This window comes from Parus major, chromosome 7, assembly GCF_001522545.3.
Source record: "Parus major isolate Abel chromosome 7, Parus_major1.1, whole genome shotgun sequence".
In the NCBI taxonomy this organism is placed as follows: Eukaryota; Metazoa; Chordata; class Aves; order Passeriformes; family Paridae; genus Parus; species Parus major.
Genome location: NC_031776.1, coordinates 4,564,285 through 4,588,045, shown reverse-complemented (window position 1 = coordinate 4,588,045; position 23,761 = coordinate 4,564,285). Strand labels below are relative to the sequence as shown.

General features: G+C 43.3%; 1 protein-coding gene across 39 annotated transcripts in view; it reads left to right on the top strand.

Annotated features, from left to right (window-relative positions):
* The window catches only part of MAP2 (microtubule associated protein 2), a 173,211-nt gene that overhangs the window by 110,362 nt on the left and 39,088 nt on the right, over positions 1-23,761 (top strand). For 25 of the 39 annotated variants that reach the window (XM_015635034.1, XM_033516005.1, XM_015635055.1 and 22 more), the window contains 2 exons: positions 15,475-15,588; positions 17,860-17,937. In XM_015635034.1, coding sequence (XP_015490520.1) covers positions 15,475-15,588; positions 17,860-17,937 — 192 coding nt within the window. The remainder of the gene's footprint in view (positions 1-15,474; positions 15,589-17,859; positions 17,938-23,761) is intronic. The other 14 variants (XM_033516007.1, XM_033516006.1, XM_015635042.1 and 11 more) reach the window with 5 other exon arrangements.

Below are 23,761 nucleotides of genomic sequence, written 5' to 3'. Positions count from 1 at the left end.
GTGACTGCCCTGGCATGGCACAGCAATCCCACCACAGGCTGGGCACTTTTGGCTCTGGGGTCATGAGGAAAGTGGGTGAGAGGCAGCCCATGACAGATCTGTGAGAGAGGCTGGGGGAATGCAGACACTGGTGTATGTCAGTCTGTAAGTGAAGCAGAAAGAGGGAGCCCCAGACCTGTGAAGAGGAATGAAGAAGTGGCAGTATTGATGTGAAGGAGGAGTAAGGGGCTGAGGAATGTGGGGAGACAGACTCAGCAGCAGGAGAGCAGGTGAGATGGAGACTAGGAGGGAGCAAGACAGGGGTGGGAAGAGGCAGGGAAAAAAGGAATATTGTAAGATAAGCTAAGGACAATAGAAAAAGGTCCAATTTTATCTGCTATCTAGAGACAAACCAGCTTTTGTGTGATGGCAGATACTACCCCAGAAAGAAGGGGATGCAGATAGCAGGAAACAACTGAAGAGAAAACTCGGAAGGGACAGACCACATTACAATTTGGAATGTAATTTGTCCTAATTCAGCCCTTTGTTTCAGGCTTTATAAAGCTGGACTAAATGGGTGTCTGGAGCAGACTTATTCCTCTGACCATCCACTGTTTTAAACAAGCATATTTCTATAAGGTGCAGGGAATGCAAGCCTGAAAGACTGCCCTGTCATAGCAAGTGGAGCTTGAGCAGAGTCCCTTTAGGTTAGCTATTAAAAAACCCCAAAAAACAAAACCATGTTGAGGGCAGGAATTGTGATTGTTTCAGCCTCCTGCTGTGTGTCCAGGAAACAGTCTGTATCCCATTGTCTTCCATAACCTTGCCTTGTAGTAGCCAGTCTCCAGGTAAAGAGGATCTTGTTCACAGCCCTTGTCAGCACAGCCCTGTTGGAAAATCACCATTGGTGCTTGGTTATGTGGGCTGAGAGCCCCTCCTGACTAGTCCTGGAGCTGTGATGGAGCAGAATGGCAGCTCCGTGTTTGGGGTCACTAAATGCAACAGCCTCTCCAGGCTGAAATGCACTGAGAGTCATGGCCTGGTCCCATGGTGTGCTGGTGGTTTGTTCCCTCCTCTAGTGACATCTTGTTTAATCTCCTTTTCCTTTCTCTCTCTCTTGCTATACAAGTGGTGATGTCTGACAGCACTGGCAGTAGACATACAAAGAGTCCTTTGTATGGAGGCATTTTTGGTCTTTCCAACAGGACTTCTTTTCATTTGGCTGTTTGTACTGACTGTCCTACTGCTGCCCAAGTCCTTGTGGAGCTAGTAAACCTCCCCCAAAAAGCTCCCTGAATGCCTGTTTCCCAAAGGAGCCTCCCAGCCTTGTTGTCAGATGTGCATTTTCAGCAAGCGGCATGTCTTGAGCAATGCAGACAAAATGCACAGAAGGATGTAAAGTCAGTGACATTCAGAGCTGAATGTGACTGCTGGGTTTGTCCCATTTCTGTTATTTAATTTACAGAGCTGGAAGAAGGTATCTTACTATGTCATTGATGGCTCCCATGGGAAAGAAGCTGTTAATTAGGCATTTTGATCTCCCTCCCTTTGCCCAGGAAATGTGACAGTAATTACTGTACACCATCATCTCTGCCAGTTTAGATACAGACAAACATACCAGGCATCTGAAACTTTTCTTCTCTGTTAAGTGTAGTACAAGTGTCATTTTCTGGGACACATTATTGTAATATTACAGATGTATTCAAAATATGTTGCTGAAGACAGTGTAGGTGGGTGCAACACAACCCCTCTGGGGCACTTGTAGAAAATGCTGGGGGTTTTACTATTCTCTGTTAACCTTGCTGTAAAGGTCCTTCTCAGTTGTCCTCCTGTAGAGGACCAGGAGTAAAGGCACAGAAATTCCATCTTTTCACATTCTCTACCCACAGCTATCTTCTCCCTTACTCTAAAATAGTCAAAACTGCTATGTAGACCAGTCTCTGTCGTTTTTTCTGTGGCTGGTCCTATCAGTCAATCCAGTAAATATAAAAAAAATACATCATTTTTTTGACCATTCACAATCTCTATGAGGCTGGCACTGCCCCTCCACCTCCTCTTAGGGCTTCAGAAATTAGTCAGTGATTGACATGTGTCAGTAGGAGCTGGAGGGTCTGGCACAGTTGTGGGCAGAATACAGAAATTACTGTCTGAAAGGGAGCAGGGTGAGGTAACCTGGTGTACAGGTGCTGTTGGTTCCCATGGCTGGGACTCAGTCATGGAGAGAATATCAGCCATCAGTCTCTTGTATCCCTAAGCTCCTCTGGGAATGTGTGGCTGAGATTTGCTTCTGAAAATCGTGTGTCAAACCAGCTGCTGTAACAACGTTAGAGCCAACCGCTGCATCATACCACATCAGTGCTGCTTTTGGCCAAGAGAAGGCATCAGCAGCCATTTCCTTTGGGCTCCCTCTTGGTGTTTCAATTCACTTTGGTATTTCCTTGTTACAATACAAGCATTGCAGAAGCAGCTGTGCTTCCTTAAGAAGTGAGAGCAGAGAGCCTGTGAGCATGTTGGCTTGGCAACCAGCACGCACTTGATGCTGTCAGTGCTCCCAGAAAGCATAATCTATAACCTCGGAGATGTAACAAGGAACAACAAGGCTGGGATATGGAAGAAGCATCTTTCATAACATGTTTGAGCCACACCATAGTTTACACTGTATGCCATGAGCTCTGCTTGTCAAAGTTGCCTTTTGGAAACATCTGCAGCCCTTTTTTGGGTGACTGCTGTAGCCAGGAGAGTTACTGCTGCTGAAAATATCAAATATCGAATGTATTCTGGCAGTTTCATTTTTGCCTTGTCTCTGCTTTTTATGTTTACCTCTGCCCTCCCTCCCCACCATTCATGTTTAAGTACCTGTTCTAATGAGGGCTGTAAATGCAGACTTCCCTGTTTCTGTTGGTCAGATCTCAACCATCCAGCATTAGCTGAGTGACTGGGGGGGCAGTTGTGCCCAGAAGACACATTCTAATTTGTAACCTGTTCTGCTGGAGTCCTTTTCAGCTTATAAAGTGTGTGGTAGGAGGCAGCTTGTGCATTTATAAATTACATAAAGTTGACAGGACTTGTAAAAGCCAGGAGAAGAAGCACAAGGGTGGAGAGAGCTACCCCAGGTCGTTCAGGGGGTCTGTGCAGAGCCATGGACAGGTGGCCCAGCACCATGCAGGACTGTGTGCCACCTCCCCACAGGCTTCTGTCCTCTGGGTTGGTCTCAGCTCTCCCCCTTGAGAGAAGTAGAGATGGGGCACTTCAATGGCTCATTCCTGTTGTGTTTAAAGAGTCTGTCATGGTCTCCATCACCATGATGGCATCATAAAGGACATTCAGAAACACTGGGCAACACTTGGCAGCAAGCAGCACCAGAGAGATGGTATTGCTGGGGACTCTGCCAGCACACAATCTTTCATTCCAGTTTTGATCTGAGGGCAGAAAGCTTTGGAAGAAGGTTCATTACTAAACAACAGAGCCTTGTTTTGCAGGCACACAGCTACTCCTGTTTCAGGCAGAGCTGAAATGGCATCTTCTTCTCCAAAGTCACCTTGGAAGGGAAGCAGCAGGTTCTTAGGTGACGGCATGGGATGTGCTGGTGAGCACTGCTGGCCCCATTTCCAGGTCCCTTGCCCTGTGTCATGAAGGCAGTCATTAACCTGCTCAGCCCCACGCTTCACAAAGCCTTTTCTCCATTGTGCAATTTCCCATTTCTCCATTGTGCAAGCTCAGCTGTTAGGTTGCTGCACTTTTCCAGCCCAGGCTAAGGAAAGCCCAGGACAAGGTGTCGAGTGTGGCTGATGGGGGCAGGACATCAGCCCTTCCTCACCCACTAGGCACAGCTTTAACTTTTGGTGGAGAGGGGATAGGTACCATCACATCTCTCACAAAAATGAGAGTCACACAAAGTCTGCTGCTCCTGGCAAGGAGTACCAGGCTTGCTGATTCCCTTTTTCCCCCGTTGCCATGTCAACATGGCCCTGCTCAAAGTGAGATCTCTTTTTAAGCTCCGCTGAGAGAAAGTATGTAGCCTAGGAGATTATTTAGCATTCAGGAGTGCACAGGCTCCCTGTGACGTCTGTGAGCCACAGTCAGGCTGGCTGACAAAGGAAAGGAGGATTTAGTTTTTTTCCTCTTTTCCTCTAGCATTTGCTTCTCAAGGTTAAGGGAGATAAGGAAGAAGCTGCAAGCACTTTGTGATTGGGACCTCACTCTGTGGTCCTCACTGAGCCACCACTTTCATGGAAATTAAAAGAAAATATTACTTTGGGATGTATTTTCTGTACAAAGTACAAGAGAGATATATATATATGCAAATTCCTTGATTTGACTAACCACAATGAGCCACTCTGTATTAAAATTGGAAAGCAAAGGCAATCTGGGTTTTAATTTGAGTGAGAAACTCAAAGGAAAGGGAAGAGGGAAGCAAGGGACAACTCCCTGTCTTTGTCTTTTATGCTGTTTTAATCTTTGAGGTTACAGTATAGAGAAGAAACCATCTCTTCTTTTGCTGTATTCATAACCTGTGTAAGGACAGCAAAACTTAGCATGTAGTAGTGTTTTGGTTAGGGTTTTTTGTTCTGTGGAGTTGCTACTGGTAGATTAACTGCTCACTTTAAAATCAGTCCTTTTAATGATAATGCAGATTTGCTTGCCTTTGCCAGCTAAAGATGTGGAAATCAGCACAAAACAGCTGGCATTATCTATCAGATGAGCACTGATGATCCAGTGCATGTCCCTACCAATGGCTGATCTGGAAATTCAAAGACAAGACTCAAAGTGAGATGTCTGTGTGATGGTATTTACGCTGTCATTTGTTCTCTGGGAGATTCTGAGCAAAACATTTACATTTTCTCTGCTGTTTCCCAGACTGACTGCAGAGCACAGTCAGCAGTGCTTGGAAAACCTCTTCTGAAGTGATGATTTAGAAATGCAGTTTTGGTTGTTTCCTGGGGTTTTGTTACTATTGGGGCATTCCTCATGACATGCAAAAAGTGCAGGAAACTCAAGGCACTCCAGCTGTGTACATTAAATATTGGGAATGAACCCTTCTCCTGTGTGTGGAAAATAAATGTTCAAAACTTTAGCATGCAGTATCTGGAAAATAACTGAGAGATATCATTAGCTACAGGGCAGACAAACCTCCTAGATGCTTTCCAGAGAGTCATTTCACTCAGGACTGAGCGAAAGAGATTGAATAGTTCATGGAAACCAGTTTCACTGGGAGGCGCTGTGTATTTTGGGAGAGGAAAATAAACCCCAGGTACTTCCCTTTCTGTTTCTTTTTCTTTCCTTGAGGCTAATTCATTATGATGCCTGATCAGTTTGGTAGAGCTTCCAGCAACCCATATAGCCTATGGCAGTTAGGATAAAACTGATTTACAGTCTGGTTCTCTGTCTGTGCATCAGGCCAGACGGATACTTCTGCTCCTCTTTATGAATGCATCAGCTGCCCCTGCTGTGTAGATGTGGCAGTCTTGCTGATGTACTGAAACTGTTTTCATCCCCAGCCTCACACCACATTTGAGAAGAAGAAATAGGATTCAGTGGTGACTGTTGCTTTTTTACCCCAAACACAGAGGATGTGCCCCATGTAGGGTAACGCAGCCCACACAGGTTGTTGGTGAGCTGAAACTAATCCCTAGCTGTTCCTGTGTTTGAGTTGCTTTCTCTTTCCTTTTCCCATCATCCCTTCTCTGTATTTAAGAATATGTCATCCTTCTCAACAATTCCTCTGTCAACTCCTCCTTCTCCTTCTCCTTTCTCACTTATGTTATCTCTATCTTTTTTTAATCTTGCCCTCCATACGTGCTTCCAGCTTTATCCCACCCATCCAGTGTAGCTCCTCTGCTACCTGGAATTTCCACAACTGCTGCTCATTTTCAGTGCACTAAGGGGCTCAGCCTCTGGCTGCAGCTCTCTGGGAGGCTGCAGTGCCCCCAGCCCTGGTCTCAGCTCTCCCTTCAGCAGCTGGATGTCTCCAGCACAATGGCTTGCAGGTATTTAGGTGCCCAGAGAACACAGCTTTGGTAGAAGTGGAAGAGGTAGTTCAGAAGGTCACTGAGCCATAGAATGGTTTAGGTGGGAAGGGACCTTAAACCTCATCTGATTCCAATGCCATGCCATGGGCAGGGACACCTTCCACTATCCCAGGTTGCTCCAAGCCCTGTCCAACCTGACCTTGGACTGTTCCAGGGCTGGGGCAGCCACAGCTTCTCTGGGCCAGTGCTGTCAGACACTGAAGATGCACTGAGGGCTTTGATGTGCATCTCACATTTTCCTTCTTCAAGAGCAGCTGCACGTTTCTCTTTCCTAATCACATTGCACACAGAGAGGTGTGAGCCAGTAGTCTCCAAGGCAGTGGACAGGAGCAGGCTGTGTGAACATTCAGGGATGAGTCCTGGTCAGAGGCAAGGCTTCCTACAGCTGGGGCAGTGCCAGAAAAGATGGGGAGAGATGGGAGAACTGTTGGCCTTGGCTGAGAGCTGCTCTGAAAGTCCATCCACAGCACAGCTCCTGTGGGACTGGGTTAATCTGTACATGACACAGGCCACCTTCAGTCTGCCTGTCTTTGGAGACACTTGTACATGCTCCTTTGGAAGGATGCAGAGCCATTCCTCCAAACACATCTGCCTTGGTCCAGGTGCAAACAGGACTGGGAAGCAGGGCTTGGAAGAGATCAGCCATGCAGCTGCTGCTGCAGTGCAGAGCTGCACTGGAGCAACAGTGTGAGCACTGAGGTGAGCAGGGCATGGCATTGCTGCATTTCATGTGTTAAATATCCCCTGATAGGTTAAACCAGCATTCTGTTGCCATTGACAGATTGATCTTCAGTCCTTCTGACCAGGCATGACTAAATCCCACACAATAAGTGCACAGGTTAATTTTAAACTTAAATCCAGCGAAGTTTCTATAGCATACTGTGAATCCTTTTTAAAAAAGATCAAAGAAAGCACTGTGAAAAGTGTTTAAAATCATCCCAAAAGGAGCTAAAAATGAACCTTAAGGGATGCATCACCGTCTTCTGTAGGTGGCTGATGCTTCATTGACTTTTGTAGAGGTTCTTAAAAGTCAGTTTGTTTAAAATGTCAACTTGTACTGAAGTCCAAAACTAATATTGATTTAAGAGTGAGTTACCCATTATGTGTATTTACTCACATTCGAAGGATTAAATATCTGTTTCTTTGTTTTGAAGCCAAAGTGGTTTCTTTTGTGTGAGTCCTAGGGAATTAATACTTTTGGGGAAAGATAGATATAGCTGCTTTGTATGTGCAAGTGTTGTTTTGAGCTGATACCAAGACCCAGGAAAGGCAGTGGGGCATCACTGCATTGCCCTGGCTGAGGGTTTGGTGTTGTCAGCTTCAATATTGCATGTTAGCTCTAAACTGTGTTGGCCATGCATCAGACAAAACAGAACTGATAGCTTTTCCCACCTGTGATTTGTCTGGGAAATGCTGACAGTAAATATTTTGTTCCAGGCAGTAGAATTAAGAAGGTGGACTCAGGGGATGCCCAGGAAACAAGTACTGCAGTAATGAGGGCTCATCTTTAAAGTGTTGCATTATTATACTAAAATTGGTATGACTCCTTTTTAACAGACGTACGTATTTCAGGGGGGCTGAGGAGGGGACTGGTCCCTTGGTGTTTCGTTCTACAGCTGCTTGACAGCATGGCAGAGACCTCTGCCTGATACATGTGCTAGGGAGCTGGAGGAGGATGCTTTCAGAATGGCTCCTGGCTCCTAGCATGAGTCACTTCAGATTTTGCACTGTGTGCCTTGGAGATTTGGATTATGTGTCCAGCTCTCTCACTGAAGAAAGTGATCAGGAAAATTCAGTCAGAGCAGGGGAACTGAGACACACACACAGAACATGTGGAGGCAATCCAAGCACAGGCAGCCTGAGTTTCCCTGCTGCTTCCTTGAGTGCTGCAGAGCAGCTGAGGGTGCCCAGGAAAGGCACCCTCCAGCCTTGTGTTTGTACCAGACCACAGCCACTCTCCAGGGCTCCAGCTGTGCACCAGATTTGCTCTGATACAGAGCAGATAGCACAAGAATCATACAGTCACTAAGGATGGAAAACACCTCCAAGATCATCGAGTTCAGAAGTGTTGAGGTGGTGGATAGTGGTAGTTTAGATTTACAATCTAGAGTTTAAGGACAGCATAGGCTGTAGAATACCCTGAAACACAGAGGTGTAACACATTTGCAGTGGGGCTCACCAGGGTGCAAAGCTGCTGTGCTGTAGCTCCCCTTTCCTGCTCTTCTCACACCATGACTGCAATCCATCTTTCCCCAATGGTAATCCAATGCATTAAACCATCAAAGCTCGCTCTTTCCCAAAAAACAGACCTTTTCTGACCTGTTCCATTGGTTAGCTGGTGAATCCTGGTAATTAAATTAATCTGTTACTATCTTCATGGATGCTGCAGTACATTAAAGTCAATGAGTTTACTAGGAAAATGATACTTGTTAGTTGTGTTGTGGCTGTATTTAATTTAAAAGCCGATGTTCCTATTATTTGCCTTTGTACCTCCTGCCAATTATTGTTAATATTGCCAACATCCAGATCAAGGACCTACTTACAGCAAAATATTTACACTCACAAAAAGCTGTTTCAAAGCCAATATTTGAATTCTGTAAAGCTATGTTAGGGCTTTTTTCTTCAATCTCAAGCACTAATCTGCTGGCACTTTTTGGGGTTTATATAACTTATTCATAATACTTTGATTGCTGCTGTGCATTTATCTTTTAGTCTGTATGCAAAAAGGCAGTATTTAGAGCTGTTGTGATCCCAGAGATCAGGTCCAAGATGTGCCTTTGGTTTTTCCACCCCAAATGTCACTGGGTGATACCTGTGTCTTTTTTTTCCCCCCACAACATTTCAGTACTCTTGACTGAAACAAGTCATCCACCAGCTTCCAGGAGAGCTGTGCATGAAATCAGGACCTGTCCTTAGGGGACTGGCTAATGCCTCTAAACAAATCGAATAGCTATTTGGTTTATAGCCTGGCTGCACTCAGAATTGCAGCTCCCTGGGGAAAAAAGATCCATAGGTTCTGTTTTGCTTTTCAAATAGTCTAAGATAGCAAATAGCCATTTTGTATCTTTTCTTTCTGCAGGAATATGCAGGGTGTTTTGCCTCACAAGGCAGTGCAGGTTGCTTTGTGCTTTTGTTGTTGACTCGATTCCACTGTGCCAAGAATTGGTGCTGGTTACCTTGGAAACAGCTCTGAATCCCACTGAGGATTTTGACAGGCACATCTTGACTGAAATTGCTTTGTTTTCATAATTCTGCAAGTATACATGTAGCTAATCCTTTCGATGTGCTCTGCCTGTGTTCTTTCCTGAAAATGTAGCAAAATTAATGAAACATATTATTTTATCCTTTCCATCTCATTACAGCTTCCTTTAATCCCTTCTTTTGCCTCAGTGCTCCAGGGACATTAATTACTCTTTTAACTCAGCTCACTGTTTTTTCTGGGTAGGTGTTTGGTGGGTGACCCTATGAATGTGTGTGAAGTTTTGACACAATTTGCAGTCTCCTCTTTTCTGTCCCTCCTTCCTATCATCCCTTTGCTTTGGTTTTCTCCTGGAGCATTTCTTGTGCCGTGCAGCTCAAGCATGTTTAACTTTGTTTATTCCTTAAACAAGTGATGCTTTACAGAGACCAGGTGGCATCTTCTGTGGCCACAGGAAACTCAAGGTCTTGCTGCCACCCTGTAGTGGCACAGGGTAGAGCTGTTGCCAGAAAGAGGAAGGGGTGATGCTGCTCTAGTCTGGGAAGACTGTCCTGATGAAATTGTGGAGATGTGATATGCATTTTCATATTAGGAGGTGCTGGCCCTGTTGCTGTGAAATGGGTTCCCAAGGTGGGAAGGAGAAATAGATAAGTGGGCTGAGTGATCTTGCTGGATGGCAGTAATGAAACACGGGTGACTGCAGGCAGGAAAGGAGGAGAGCTGAGGAGACAAACTCTGATCTGACTGGAGCAGCTCTGGCCAGAGAAGTCAGTGACACTGTTGCATGAGGTGATGAGCAGGCGAGCTGAACCAGTTCCCAGTGTGCCAGCAGGACTCTTGCATTAGTGCCAGTCACTAATCCCTGTGAGGCAGGGAGAGGCAGTGTCTCTCCCATCCAAACCAGTCCTCAGAATAACCAGGCAGCATTGCACAGAGTGATAGGGGAGAGAAGATAAAAGGCTCTGCTGGATGAGGGCTGTCAGGAACAAACAGCTGAACAGTTTCACCTGAGAAGCAGTGTTTGTTTTTAGCAAACTCAGCTTCTTCATGAGTTGAGTCTGAGGCTGTGGTAGGTTGGAAGAGGAAGACGAAAAAGTGCTAGAGACTGAAGGACAACCATTAAAAGGGCATGTAAAGAACAGTCATTGCACATCACTGTGGAGATGTCTCACAGATCTGATTTTTGCTCTTGCCTTTATAGTTGCAGATTTTTAAAAAAAACACTACTTTTTTAAACTATTTTGTGGAAATGTTATGTCAGGACCTGGAAGCTCAGACACCTATTTTAAAAGACTCTTGCCACCATCTGTATATCTGTCTCTGGGGCTGGTAAACATACTGTCTATTATAAAAGTTAATGGAATGGAAAGCTGTCATGGGAAATAAAGGTATTGTAGGTAACATGCCAGTGGAGACATCTGCAGTCCATTGACAAATGCAGCAGTATCAATAAGGAATGAAGGAGAGCTTTAATATTACATCTTGGCCTTGTACATGCTCTGATCTCAGATGCTGGATTGTGCTGTAGCCAGTCATGTAACCTCATTTAGCAGCCCCTTGTCTGAGTCTCTGTCTGGGAAGGGGGTCTCAGGTGTCAGGAGGGAGTGTCTGAGTGATGCCTGCTTCGGTGCAATTCCCAGTGCTAGAATGGCTGTGGTAGGGTTTGGGCAGCTCTTGTGCCCTTGGGTGTACTTGTGAGGAGGGCAGCAGCCTTTGGAGGCAGCAGGCCTTCTAAACACAGCCAAGAGGGAAAGCTGTGGCTCCCCACCAGCAGCTGCTTCAGCATCCTCTGTGCATCTTAATACTCTGGAAAGGGTTTGTGTCCCCGAGTCATCTCTGGGACACGGAGATTTTAGATCCCCTGATTAGGTATACTGGGATTTGGAGAATTGGGCTGACTTCCAAAACCAGGAGCACAGAGTGCTTAATTCACTTTGGTTTAAATTAGTGTAGTGCTCCAGACAGGGCTGTGTCCCCTCAGCAGGGCAGAGTCCTCTGTTCCTGCCCCAGAACAGCCACAGCCCTGGCAGCAGCTGGGCACAGCTGGCCTGGCAGCAGTGTGGGAGTGTGCTCTCAAGTGACCTTTGAGAGGTCTGCCATCCTGCTATGTCAGCCCCTGGCCTCTCACCTCAGCCTGCTCCCTCTCAGGGCTCACACTGAGGGTTTTTACGATGTTTTCTCTCTGTTATGGACATCCTATTCAAGGATTGCCTATACTTTAGGGTACTGTATTCCCTGAAATCAAGGTGTGAAGCTCCTGTGTCCTGTATCATGAGCAGTTGACATCTTGGTAAAAAAGAGCAGCATTTTACTCTCTACAAAATGCAAAGAAAAGGCATGTTGCTGTTCTTTGTTCTGCTGGAGTCTAACATAAAGTTGTGCTCCTTACTGCTTTCAAGAAATAAATCTAGTTGTTGTAACTTGTATGTTAGTGCTGTTTCTTTGCCATGAAGTAGAGGCAGAGAGAGTCTGCCTGTTTAAAGAGAGGGAAAATAAATGTCTACAAGCAAAACCATGTCTAATGAATGCATAGCCCAGCTTCCACAGCATCCAAGCTGCCTAATTTTCCTTTTTTTCCCTGTTTTTATTTTTTTTTGTTTGACTCGGTTTTTTGTTTGTTCTTTATCATTAGGCTCCCTTGAACTTTAACTGAACCATAAGAAAACTATGAAAAGTCTCAATAGCAGCCCTGTGAGGATTTGACTTAGGCACTGGATCTTCTATTTATAGTGTCCATTAGTACAGAAAAGTCTGTCCTTTTGCAGCAGTCATGTATGGCAAAAGCACTGCTCTTCTGATGAACTGCCCATGACTCCTGTGTCACCCAAAATATCCATCACCAGAGTGCTCAGAAATAAGTCTTTCTTGATTAAAGAACACTGCCAAACAAAACAAACTGAACAAAACCCGCAAGCCCAGAGGCCATTTGTATTTTTATTTACTTATTTTACGTAGCCTGAAATAGAAATTTCTATTTATCAGGAGACAACCTTTCACCCTCTGACATAGCTCTCTATGGAACATTATCTTTGTCCCAAGCAAATTAAATCAGGAAGAGAGCTGAGAGGGTGAGAACTGTCTTCCAGGCTTGTAGAGCCCTTTTGTGCCAGAGAACCAGGCTGGATGGGAACAAGTATAAATTCTATTAGAAAGGAGGCAGGTTTTAATGATTTGTCTCAGCCCTGCTTGGAGGAGGGTTGCAGTAGCTTGGCTGATGGAAAGCAGTTGACCAAGGGGATTTCCTTTGGATATGCTCCAGGGTACTAAATCTGATATACATATTAGAATTTGCATATTCTATATCACAAATTAATTGGTGCCTTTCATTAAAATTTTCATGTGAACATAAGCCTCAAAAATTGATTCTTTTAACAGTCTTCCTCCCTGAGTCTTGATTTGTTCATCTGAGCTGATAGAATAGCCTTGATGATGTTGCTTTTGTCCATGGTGCTGTGATTAGTAGCTTGGTGGAGATTTTGACAGGAGGGCCATGTGCCACATCCTTCAGGTGATGGAATTGGTGTGGGGTCTGTTGTAGCCGTGGCACTCTGTGAAGCTCTGCGTGTTCTCTGTGCTCACCAGAGCTGTCAGGGCAATCTGAAAGAGCAGAATCCCAACAGGGATGAAAGGAAGCTTTCTGGAAGAGCAGTTTGTCTCCAAGCCATGGAAGGTGCTGTGGGGAGGGCCCCGTGTGTCTGGAGGAGGAGGATGGCCCAAACCACACGTTTGTTCTCCCAGGGTTTCCCAGCTTGTGCTTTGCAGGCTGTGTGTGCCTCACAACACAGGGAGCCTGGAAGGATTCCAGATTTGTGTCCAGTCCCCTGGTCTGCAGCAGCAGCACCCTGTGAGAGTCTGGGAGCATCTGGGAACGAGAGGAAGTACCCAAGGGGTGCCAAGAAGCACCCCCAGCATCCAGCAGGTGTGGAAGCAGCCCAAAATGAGGTGCAAAGCCCCAAAACTATGTGCAGCCCCGTGAAAGGCATCTGAGAAGATTGCTGGGCTTTAAATCAATATCCCTGTTCTTTTATCTGTAGGATTGGCCACATGTGTGACTTGATTGATGCTGTTCAATTTGATCTACTTAACCACAAAGGGGAGTTTCATCTTATACTAGGGATGTGTTGTTGAATAGCAGAACAGAACTAGAGCTGCTATTCATAGTCTCCTCCTACAGGCACCTATATCATACATAGCTTCATCTCAAAAACCAGTTTTTATTCCCTCCAATGTGGAAGGCTGCCAGAACTTCTCACCCCTGACAGTAGGAAAGCAGCATCTTTAGATTTCTAATCTGAATTTATCCTCAGGTTTATATTTTTGTATTTCAAATGGGTTTTTTTTCAAATTCATGTTTTACAAATCAGCTTTTTTTCATTGCTTGATAGTTGTTCTGGTGTATTCATCCATCTGCTTTTGCTGCTGGCAGCAGGCAATGGAGCTGTTGCAGTCACTGCCCTCCAGGTGACCAGCCAGGAGTGCAGTGAATTGTAAGGTATAAACACCAATAATTAGGAATGTTCTTTGCCAGTGAGTGGGGATTTTTAATATCTCATTCAATAGTTTGTGTAAAAGAAAGATTAACTTAGTACTTTGGCTTTAGACAAACATGGCTGTGGTAATTCACATCTGTGTTTTTTTGGGAAAAACAATTGGCTTTTCTAAAGGACAAATGAAGAGGAATAGCTTAACATTAAAAATACAAGGGAAATCTGTAAGAGTAACTGTGAAAATAAATCATTATTAATCTAATGGGCAGTCCCTTGTCAGTGTGGTTGCTGTCAAGTTACATGTAGGGCATTGATTTAAACCTACTTGCCCTTCCCAGCCAGTTCTTGCCTGAAGGATGCCAGTAATGGGTGAGCAGAGCTTTTATTCCTGCCCTCAGGATGGTGATTAATGGGGGCTCTGGCAGGAGCGGTGTATATTGACATCAGGCATTACAAAACTCTGTCTGCACACAAGGGCTGGAGAAGCAGTGAAGTTTTGCCCTGTTCCAGGTGTGCCCAGCTGTGCAGCTGGTGGGTTGTGACAGTGCAGCTTGTGGCCTTCCCTAGGGGTCAGCTCCATCTGTAATGGAAACAGTTCTCAGACAGCACTTGGATGTAGCTGGAGAGGGAAGGGCTTTATTTCCACTGAGTTTGGCTGACAAAGAGAAATATATTGATTATGACTAAAGGAGAGCAGATTCATATATACAGATAAGAACCACAAACCCTTTCCCCTCTGAATTCTACTGGACCAGCCCTTAAGATCTTGATTTGTTACATCAAAAGTACCTAAACTTCCAGAGGGGAGGAAATTTCTCTATTTCTGGTCACTTCCACATGCATCCACGTTTCACTGCACCTTTGGGTGGGTCTGGAGTCGAGGTGAGACAGTTTCTCAGATTGGAAGAATTCACTCCTTGAGTGGTCCTACTATTTTCTTCTCACCAGAGCAGGCAGTTCCTCAGCCTTTCTCAAGTGTGTTACACCCTGTGGGCAGTGGGGAAGAGCAAAGTGTGGGTTCTGTGGCACCCTGCTCTGTCAAGCATGCAGTGCCTGAGTCAGATCCACACGTAGAGAATGTCAGGGGCCAGCAGCAAGGAGCCCATTCCACCAAAATAATGTTATCCTCTGCAATCCCTCTGCATGATACTCAGCCCTAAATAAAGCTTTGTGTGTGTGGCAGTCCTAAAAGGGATGAGGAAGATGAAGTATTGATTTTAATCATGCAGGAATGTTATTTGGCCCTTCAAGTCCTTCATCAGCATAGATGGTTGTCTGGGAAGTGCCTTTAATGCACACTGTGTGCTGCTGAGGAGGAATTGGCATCCAAAGGGCATGTTGGAATGCAGCTAACTTCATATATTAAATGTCAAGCAATTACATTACTCAGCTGCTCATTCTACCCCTGTTTAGAAAACAATACCTACATACAGAAATTTTTCTAGACATTGAATAGATGATCGTCTTAAAATATTGCACTTGCTGCACGTTGTCCCTAAGAGGAAGAACATTTAATAATGATGCTTTGTGCATCTTGCTTCGAGCAAGCTCCTGATTTTTATAAATACTTGGCATTTTCCACTGAAACCATTGGAATATCTGGTCCTTCTCTTTTATTTTTAATTATTTCCTTCTATTTCAGGAAAAAGGATTACCTTTTAAAAATGGATTAAGTCACCCTCTGGGTTTGTTCTTGTTTAAGCTAATCTTTCTGATTTTAAAACACCATTCTGATTAGCATGCTTTTCTTTCTTTTTTTCTGACTTTGCCACTGCCACAGAAGAAGTGTCTGCGAGGATAGTACAAGTAGTAACAGCTGAAGCTGTAGCGGTCCTGAAAGGTGAACAGGAAAAAGAAGCCCAGCACAAAGATCAGCCTGGATCACTACCTTTAGGTAAAATGAGACAAAGAATGTTCCAGGTATCCTTGTGTCTGCCAAGTGTCTGTATGTATATTTAAAAAATGCAGTTCCAGCTGTGCATTCACATTGGTTATGGTTGTGGGTGAACCACAGCCACCACTGGGTAAATGCTGGAACCACAGGATAATGGCAGGATCCTTTTATTCTTGGTTCTTCATGGCCCTGTGACTGTCTCACTCCCTGTTTGCTCTAACAGCAGCTCTCCACCTTGTTTCTGACTCCTGGGTAGCTCAGCCACGAGTGTGTTTGGTGGTAGGGTTTTGTCATCATCATGGCACTGTTTGTGTTCAGCCATGTGCAGCAATGAAGGATTAATGTCTGAAGAGGCAAAGGTAGAGTGACACATAGAAAGAAAGTGAGGCTTTGCTGGTTGGGTGGTAGCTGCTCAGATAGATGGAGGGGAAGCACCTCCACAAGAAGCAGAAAGGAATAGGGCACACCATTTTTGAGAGCAGCAGGCAGAGTGAGGAGAGGTTGTGGAAGAAGGAGTCATGTGGTAAAAGCAAATGTCAGCAGTCTGTACTGGAAAGGGTAACAATGCCACTGGTCCATGCTGTGTCTCCATCCTCCTGTTGCCTCCTTTTTGAAATATCCTTGAAATATGTCTATCTATCTATCTATCTGTCTATCTATCTATCTATTGTCTGTCTATCCATCCATCCATCTATCCATCCATCTATAAAATAAGGTAGGTATACAGCCATTTGTACCTAAAATGCTTGCTCCTTGCCAGAACACTTCTGCAGTAGCTCAAAACATGTACACCAAGGGCCAAAGAAAAGACATACTCCATCTTGAGGTAAGGAAGTCTTCCCAGCCTGTCTTAGGGTAGATTCTGCTGAGTGCATGTTCATTGTGATCAAATCAAAACAGTGCCCTGTGGTGTTTTCCCCACAGGCAATCTGCCTGCTTTGGTGCAGTGCTTGGCTCTTGCCTGGGAATGAATTAAATTCAGTGAGTAATTTAGAATATTTGTTGGAAATTTGGTTCCCATGGTTTTTTCCTTCATTGAACTCACTTAGAACTGCAGCAGGGAGATGGTGTTGCTTGGTAATTCCCTTCTTTGCAGAGCCTCAGTTTTACATGGAAGACCCCAATTTCCCAAATCACTCAGGCCAGGGAGAAGCAAACTGGATATTCAGTTCCATCTAGTCAGATAAGTAATTTAAAAGACATTGTGAGAAGTATGTCTTCAGTTAGCAACTGTTGGTGTTACAGGTGCATAGTAATGAGTTTATAAATACTCTGTCCCTGGGCAGCACATCTTAAGGACAAGTCACATACACTTTTTTCCAAACCACACTGAAATCAATAGGAAGAAGCCTGGAAAATTCTGTTGGGGCTTTGAAAGTGGCCTGTCTGTGCTTGGAAAGAAGCCCTGAATAGTAAACTGAGATCTGCCTGTTGAAAGGTGCTGTTGATAAGAGAGATCTGTGAAAACAGACTTGTTTGGATTTTTTTTTTCTTTTTAAAATACTGGTTAAGCCCCAGAAGTGGAAAAAAAAATTCTCAAAGTGGTTGGTATGAGATCAAATGCAGAGGTTATGCTAAGTTCATTTAAGAAGCTTGTTTAGGATTTCATCATACTTCAATTGAAGTAATTGAAAAAAAACCATTTGTTTTCAGCATCTTGTCTCATGACTGGGAATGAATGTAAATCCCAATCCAAGTACATCTAAGTTTCCACTGTGCCTTGCTCAGCTGAATCACTGTTATGTCACAGCTGATATAAGTTCCCTGTGCTGATATCTTTTGCATTTAGACAAGCAATATTTGCATGTGTTCTGCAATTAACCTTGAACTCAGCAGAAGAAAAAAAAAAAGTGTGCAGGATGGAGTTTTTTCATGTACTCGAGGTGGATTAAAGAGATTGGATGCCAGTTTCTGATAGTTGGTGTGAATTTATAATACCTCTGTGCTTTTTTGTTGTTGCTTTGGGTGACTGAATGCTTTTTGAGAGGCAATACTGATTTAAAAGAGTATCTCATATTTCATTTTTTTATTGTTCTCTATAACCATAATTTTATAAATAATTCATACCATGAGAAAACAAATCAACAACAGAAGAATAAATCCTTTTAATATCATTTCAGAAGTCCACGTATTCTGCAAGGGTCTGTCTAGAAATCTGACAGGTATCAGTTAATTCCTCAGCTGAGCAAAACAGGCTGACTGCAGCTTATATCATATGTTGGTCTTCCTGGAATTAATGACTGTATCTCATTTTCATTGTTTGATTTCTAGCAGTTGAAGAATCAGCCAACCTGCCTCCTTCCCCACCTCCATCACCAGCTTCTGAGCAGACTGGAGTTCTGGAGGAAGGTAAGGGTCCCCTGGACACTGCAGTGCAGAGCTGTCAGCAGAGGGACGAGACATGAGTCTAAAGGATGGGGGAATCAGAAAATGGAGAGACTTTCTGCAGTGGAGATATTTCTCATGTCAAAAGAGAAGGCATTCTCAGCAGTAACTCCCCATCTGCAAACCAACTGCAGTGCATGGCTGAGGCAGACACATGCACAGAGGAGGGATATGCTAAGTACATCCATGCTAAAGAAAAAGAGATAGAGTTGCTCACTTTTTTGTCTGTTGTATGCAATAAGAGCCAAGGTGTCTGCTGTCCCAGTGTGGTCACCAAACCTACAATTAAGTATAGGTCATCTTTTGTTTCTTGAGATGTGTTTGGCTGCATTTTTTAAATTACCATTGCCTTTTGCTTTGGAATCTTAAATGCATGAAAGCAAGGAGATTCAGAGCTGGATCATTTGTTTGGCCCTTGACCTGTAATTCATGCTCCAGTGCCTGCATGTATTGGAAGTCCTGTACACAAAGTGCAGCAGTCACATTCTTGTCTTACAAAGCAAATTTCTGTTCTGCACAAGTGTTCAGTTTCAGTAGCCCGTGATCACTGTATTTTCCTCCTGCTGAAACCTCCTCCAGCAAAGAACTGAAGTGTTGGTTTAATGTTAAACATGGGCCTAAATCCCAGTGCAGCTGCTGCAGTGTAGGTGTGTGTGAGAGTGCTTTGCTCAATAGAAGACTGCTGCTGCATCAAGGCCAGCACTATAGGGAGAGAGCAGTGTGTTAAAATTGAGCTGTATCATGGGGAAGGAAGGATTTGGGTTCAGAATCTCCAGGGGATTGTCAGTTGAACTCCACCATCTCAGTCACATTTTTATGTGTCCACTCACTTCCTTCTTGGATTTTCTTTCAGCATTTTCTTTTTCTTTTTGTTACATAAGTGCATGAAAATAATTTCCTATCATCTGCTGAACAAACTTTGTTGGTATTTTAGCACAGAGCCTCTATGAATTTTGCAAGTGGATGGTTGCTATTTCACATGCTAGCATGGTCTGACTCAGTTGATGAGGACGCTACAATTAGGCATGTTCCATCGTGCAGTCATTTTTGATACAACAAAATTACAGGCTGTGTTAACAACAACATTTATCAGTCTCCTCTACTGGAAGGGCCTAGTTGGTGTGGTTAGTAACAGTTAGTAACATAAAGAACTTGAAAAATTGATTGCTTTTAGAGAAACATCTGCTTGTTGTGTGTTTAAAAAAATAATACAGCAGTTCCTGGACTCATGACAGAGAGGTAATGGCAGTCAAAACTATTAACTGCAAAGAGAATTGTTAAGGCATTAGCAAAGATTTTTAGAATTGTTACCAGGGCTTTATCATATGCTTTAGTATGTAATTCACTTGGCTAGTCCTGTGTAAGCTTTTTGATTTTTTATATCACTGTAAAGGGCTTGTTTTTCTGCTTCAGGCCAATGTCAAGGTTCTTCTGTTAGGCTCAGGTTTAGGTTTGGCTTTGTGTGCTGTTTGTATCAGCTGTATATTTGCATGTATTTTAGGATTTTATAAAGTACTTCTATTGATTAATTGCCACGAGGTTGTAGATTGGACCCATAGCAAAGGGAAAGCATTTTCCTGGTTGCACTAACACAGGAAGGTGACAAAACACTCTGCAGCTTGAGGTTATTATCCACTGCCAGCCTGCAGTTCCCAGCTGTGCAAATGACTCAGCAAGTCACTTAACATTGTTGGTTTTCTCTTTCCTTGCATGCAGGATTGAATTAATATAATAACACTTAACCTGCAGAGGTGGTTACAAGGGCTGAAAGCACTGTATTAGGGAGATGTTTCAATGATTTACACAATGTCATGGTTTTTAATAGCTTTCAAATAATTTTCTTTAACATTAGTCAAAAGAGACTTTTCCACAACATAGAAGATTTTGATTCAGTTTTAAGAGCACATGGCCAGTTTGCAAGGGAAGAAGGGAGAGAAGTGATGTCCTGAGTCTGTAATGAAGTGTGCTGGAAGCTTCTTGTTTATGTCTGGCTCTCAAACAGGAACTCACAGTAGAGTTGTTTGAAGCAACAGAAAGAACTTGGAAATAATTTCACCGGAAATTTATGATGTTCCTTTTTACCAAAATACAGTGTTGTCAGTTCAGTGTAGTAAAAATGGAAGTAAAAATCTTCTGCTCTGCTCTGTATTAGAAGATACAGTCCTTACTTTCTGTGGGTAGGTTCAGTTTTTGCTGACCTGAGTGAGCCAGACCTATTTAGGCAAAGTTCCCATTCAGAAGAGTTTGCCTCAGTAGGGTTTGACCCAATTTTACTGTCCTTGTTTAAACCTCCTGTTTCCTACACCATCTGGCTATCCATCCTCATGCATCCTTACATTGAATGTCTTTCTGCTTAGTAAAATACAGTTTATTAATTTATTGAACAAAAAAGGTGAGCACTTGGTGTATCTGCCTCAGACCTCTATTTTTCCTTCTAGAAGCATTTCCTAATGCACTTGTCAGTGTGTGTCACATTGCTTTGAATCCAAGAGACTTCTTCAGTCAATGTAGGAAGGAAATCACTGTTGTAGACTGACAAAGGTGGATGTGGCCAGCCATGCAGCAAACACAAATTAAAAGGAAAAAAAAAAAAAAAAGGTAGGAAAGACAGAGAGGTTTGTGGGTCAAGTTTATTTCATGAGAGAAAGAAGTCGGTTGGATGTAGGTTTCTTTGATTTGGCTGCAGGAAAACATTCAAATGAACCTGTCCCTTTTTACTGCTGCAGAAGGTAAGAGAACTGATTTGCCTTATTGAAATTATTATATTTATTTCAACTATAATAACATAATTTTGTTCAGGAAATTAAATTCTCTCTAGCACCCTCTAATCCTTTTATCAGTTGTATCTGGTCATGCAGGACAGACGTAATATTCTAATTTCTTGGCATTTCTTTTGTGCTCTGTGCCTTTTGATGATGCTCAACAATGTCTTCATGTAAAAAAAATAAACATTACAGGATAGAAGGGTGTCTCTGACAGACTGTCTTTCACTTTGAAATAGTCAGGTTAGCCTTTATATACCAAATGAGAATGTTTTGTAAACTAAAAATCAAGTGTTGTATGAAAATGGATCTGTTGACTATGAAAATTACTTCTTGAAAGACATTCTCAAAATATACAAGGAAAGTAAAGCAGAATTAGCCTTTGTGAGAAGTGATTTTAATCTTGGACTTTAAAATGCATCAGGGATTTTCCCCATGCTTTGAGATGGAAAAGATTAGAAGGGAGTAGAATAACAAAGGATTTTTCTTGTTGCTGAAATAAAAGCATAGCCTCCTTAAAGATATCATTATCCTGTTAATGAAATTATCTGCATTAATTCTGAAAATATTTTCATTCATTCATTTCATTCAAACTGATAAAAAACCCCAATGTACATTTTTAAAATGTAACAGCCCCAAACAGTACCAGGCTTTCCACTCCTGGTGATTTTGGACCATGACAAAAAAGTATATTAAGCATTTTTCTGCTGTTAGTTCCTGCAGTTTTAAGGAGCAAAGGAAAGACCTCTGTTTTCTTGCCTACAATCTGTTCAGAGCCTGTAAAGAAGAGATTTTTAGTCTTGTTTGCAACAGTATAGAGAAGTCTTGGGATTTCACCTTCACTCTTGTTGATGCCTTTTGCTGTTTAAGGGCCCCTAAATAAATAAACCCACAGCTGGAAGGAGAACCTCCCCTTCTGCACATCTTCCTTCTCTGTGTTCAGCTTCTTGACTGTATCCACCTTCCCTTCTTTCCTTCATGTTGTCCCAGATCCAGCTGAAGAGGTGGCAAGTGCTTTGTCTTCAGTAATTCATGGGCTGGTGTGAGGGCACCCTGCAGAGAAGGGGGAGTTGAAGTTTTGAACCTTCTTGGATTTAGGAGGGAGTTGATTCCTGGTCTCTGATGCCCTGAACTGTGGGCTCACCCCCTGTAATTTGCCTTTCACAAACCCTGAGAGCCTTCAAATCTGTTACAGAATTCTGTGGATTTTGCTGTGGAGAAGAAATCCACAGGTTCTGCACTGCAAGCAGATTGACATGATTCCCTGCAACCTTGCTTCTGGCTCTTAAGTACCAGGGAAAAGTGGGAAGCTTGGGCACAATGCTGTGCTTAGCATTTCCTATTGCAGTGCTCTGCAGAGCTTCCTGCTTGGCAGAAGTGGGTTGCCAGGTTATTTTTCCATACCTGCCTCTTTTAATATTGCATAAACCCCTGAATATGGGGGTTGGATTCCACTACAGAAGAGAAGCAGCCAAGCCATCAGTGGTTCAGGCACTCTTTGTGCCCTGAAAGAATCTGTGAATACAGTTCTCCTAACTGAGTTCCATGTGTGATCTTTGTGCACACAGCATGCCTTCGGTTCCAGCCAGCCTCAGCGATGGCACCCATCTTAAACATGGACCATCTTTCTTTTACAGGACTCTGATATGTATAGAAGCTGCTAAGATTGCCATTCATTGCTCCTTTTACTTCCTTTTGGGAGGTGATTGAGCCTGAAGCAATTGTGATTGAGCTTAAGGTGATTGAGCCTACAGCAATCCTTTCCCAGGCAGAAGAAATCCGTGCCATGACATTACAGGACACTTACTGCCAGTTACTTGAGAAAGCAGAGAAGCTTTTTGTAAAGAGACAGAGGCTGTTTTTTCATGATATACTATAAGAAACTTAAAACTTACTGCTGTTTGCCAGGAAGAACCTTAGAGCTCTTATAAATGGGATTATTTTGGATCAAAATTGTTTCCAAGACTTGGCTAATCTGAGTTAGGGTAGCATTCCTGAGCCATCTTCTTTTGGCATCCTACAAGGAGATCTGTTATGCTGCCTGTGTTAAGGCCTTGCTTTCTGACAGTGTTCTGGATCTAAGAGTGAAAGTTTTGGGGGCTCTGGGAGAAATCCTGTAAGTTATAATTGCCTATAGAAAGATCAGGGACTCAAAGCATGGACTTGTACTTGAAGCTGGTAGGAAATCCAGTGGAATAGCTGCAGCTGCTTAAGGCACCCTGTGAATCTGTGTTCATCAAACTGCCAGTTGTCATACACTGAGAATGGACTGAAACATCTTCTCTCTAGCACTGGATGTTTAGTTTTTCATAGCTTTATTTGTGATGAGAGGACTCCTCAGCCTACAGGAGGTCCCAAGTCTCCCCTCTAGGCTTGTATGGATGAGGTGGAAGGCCAGTCATTTTCATTGGGTAGTGTTATTTCTCTTTGTCTTGCAAAAACAGCTCCAACTGCCTGTCCCTGTACTTGTCATTAGTCCCACTAATGTGATTTTCTGCAAGGCTTCAGTGATGGGAATAAACCTGTCATTCCAAAGCATTAGCAAACACCAAGGTGGGAGCTAGTTCACAGAAATGTGATACAACAGCATAAAATATAGGACAGAGACTGCTGTGAGCAGCACTTTGTGGCCTTTATCAGGAAAAAAAAAGGTAGCTACCTATTTGGGGAAGATTTTTTTTTTTTGTTGTTGTTGTTATTTAAATGCTGCTTATTTATAGGGAAAAGTGGGGAATTTTGAAACAGATATGATGAGAAATAAAGCCAAATTGTAAGCTGGTTTTCTTTTTAATTAAAGAACTTTTAAAATATTTCACTTTTAAGCAGTAAATCTGTGAGGGATACAGCTATGTCAGGACACTTCAGAGGTTTGTAGTACAGTCAGTCAGGTGTATAATATATATGGGTATAGCACAGCATGTGTTCTTCCAAGTAATTAATATGTAGTTTGGTCCAATTTGGCTCCTCTTCGCCTCTACTCACCTGCCATCCATTCCATTCTTTATGTGCCTGGGTTTGCTGCCTTC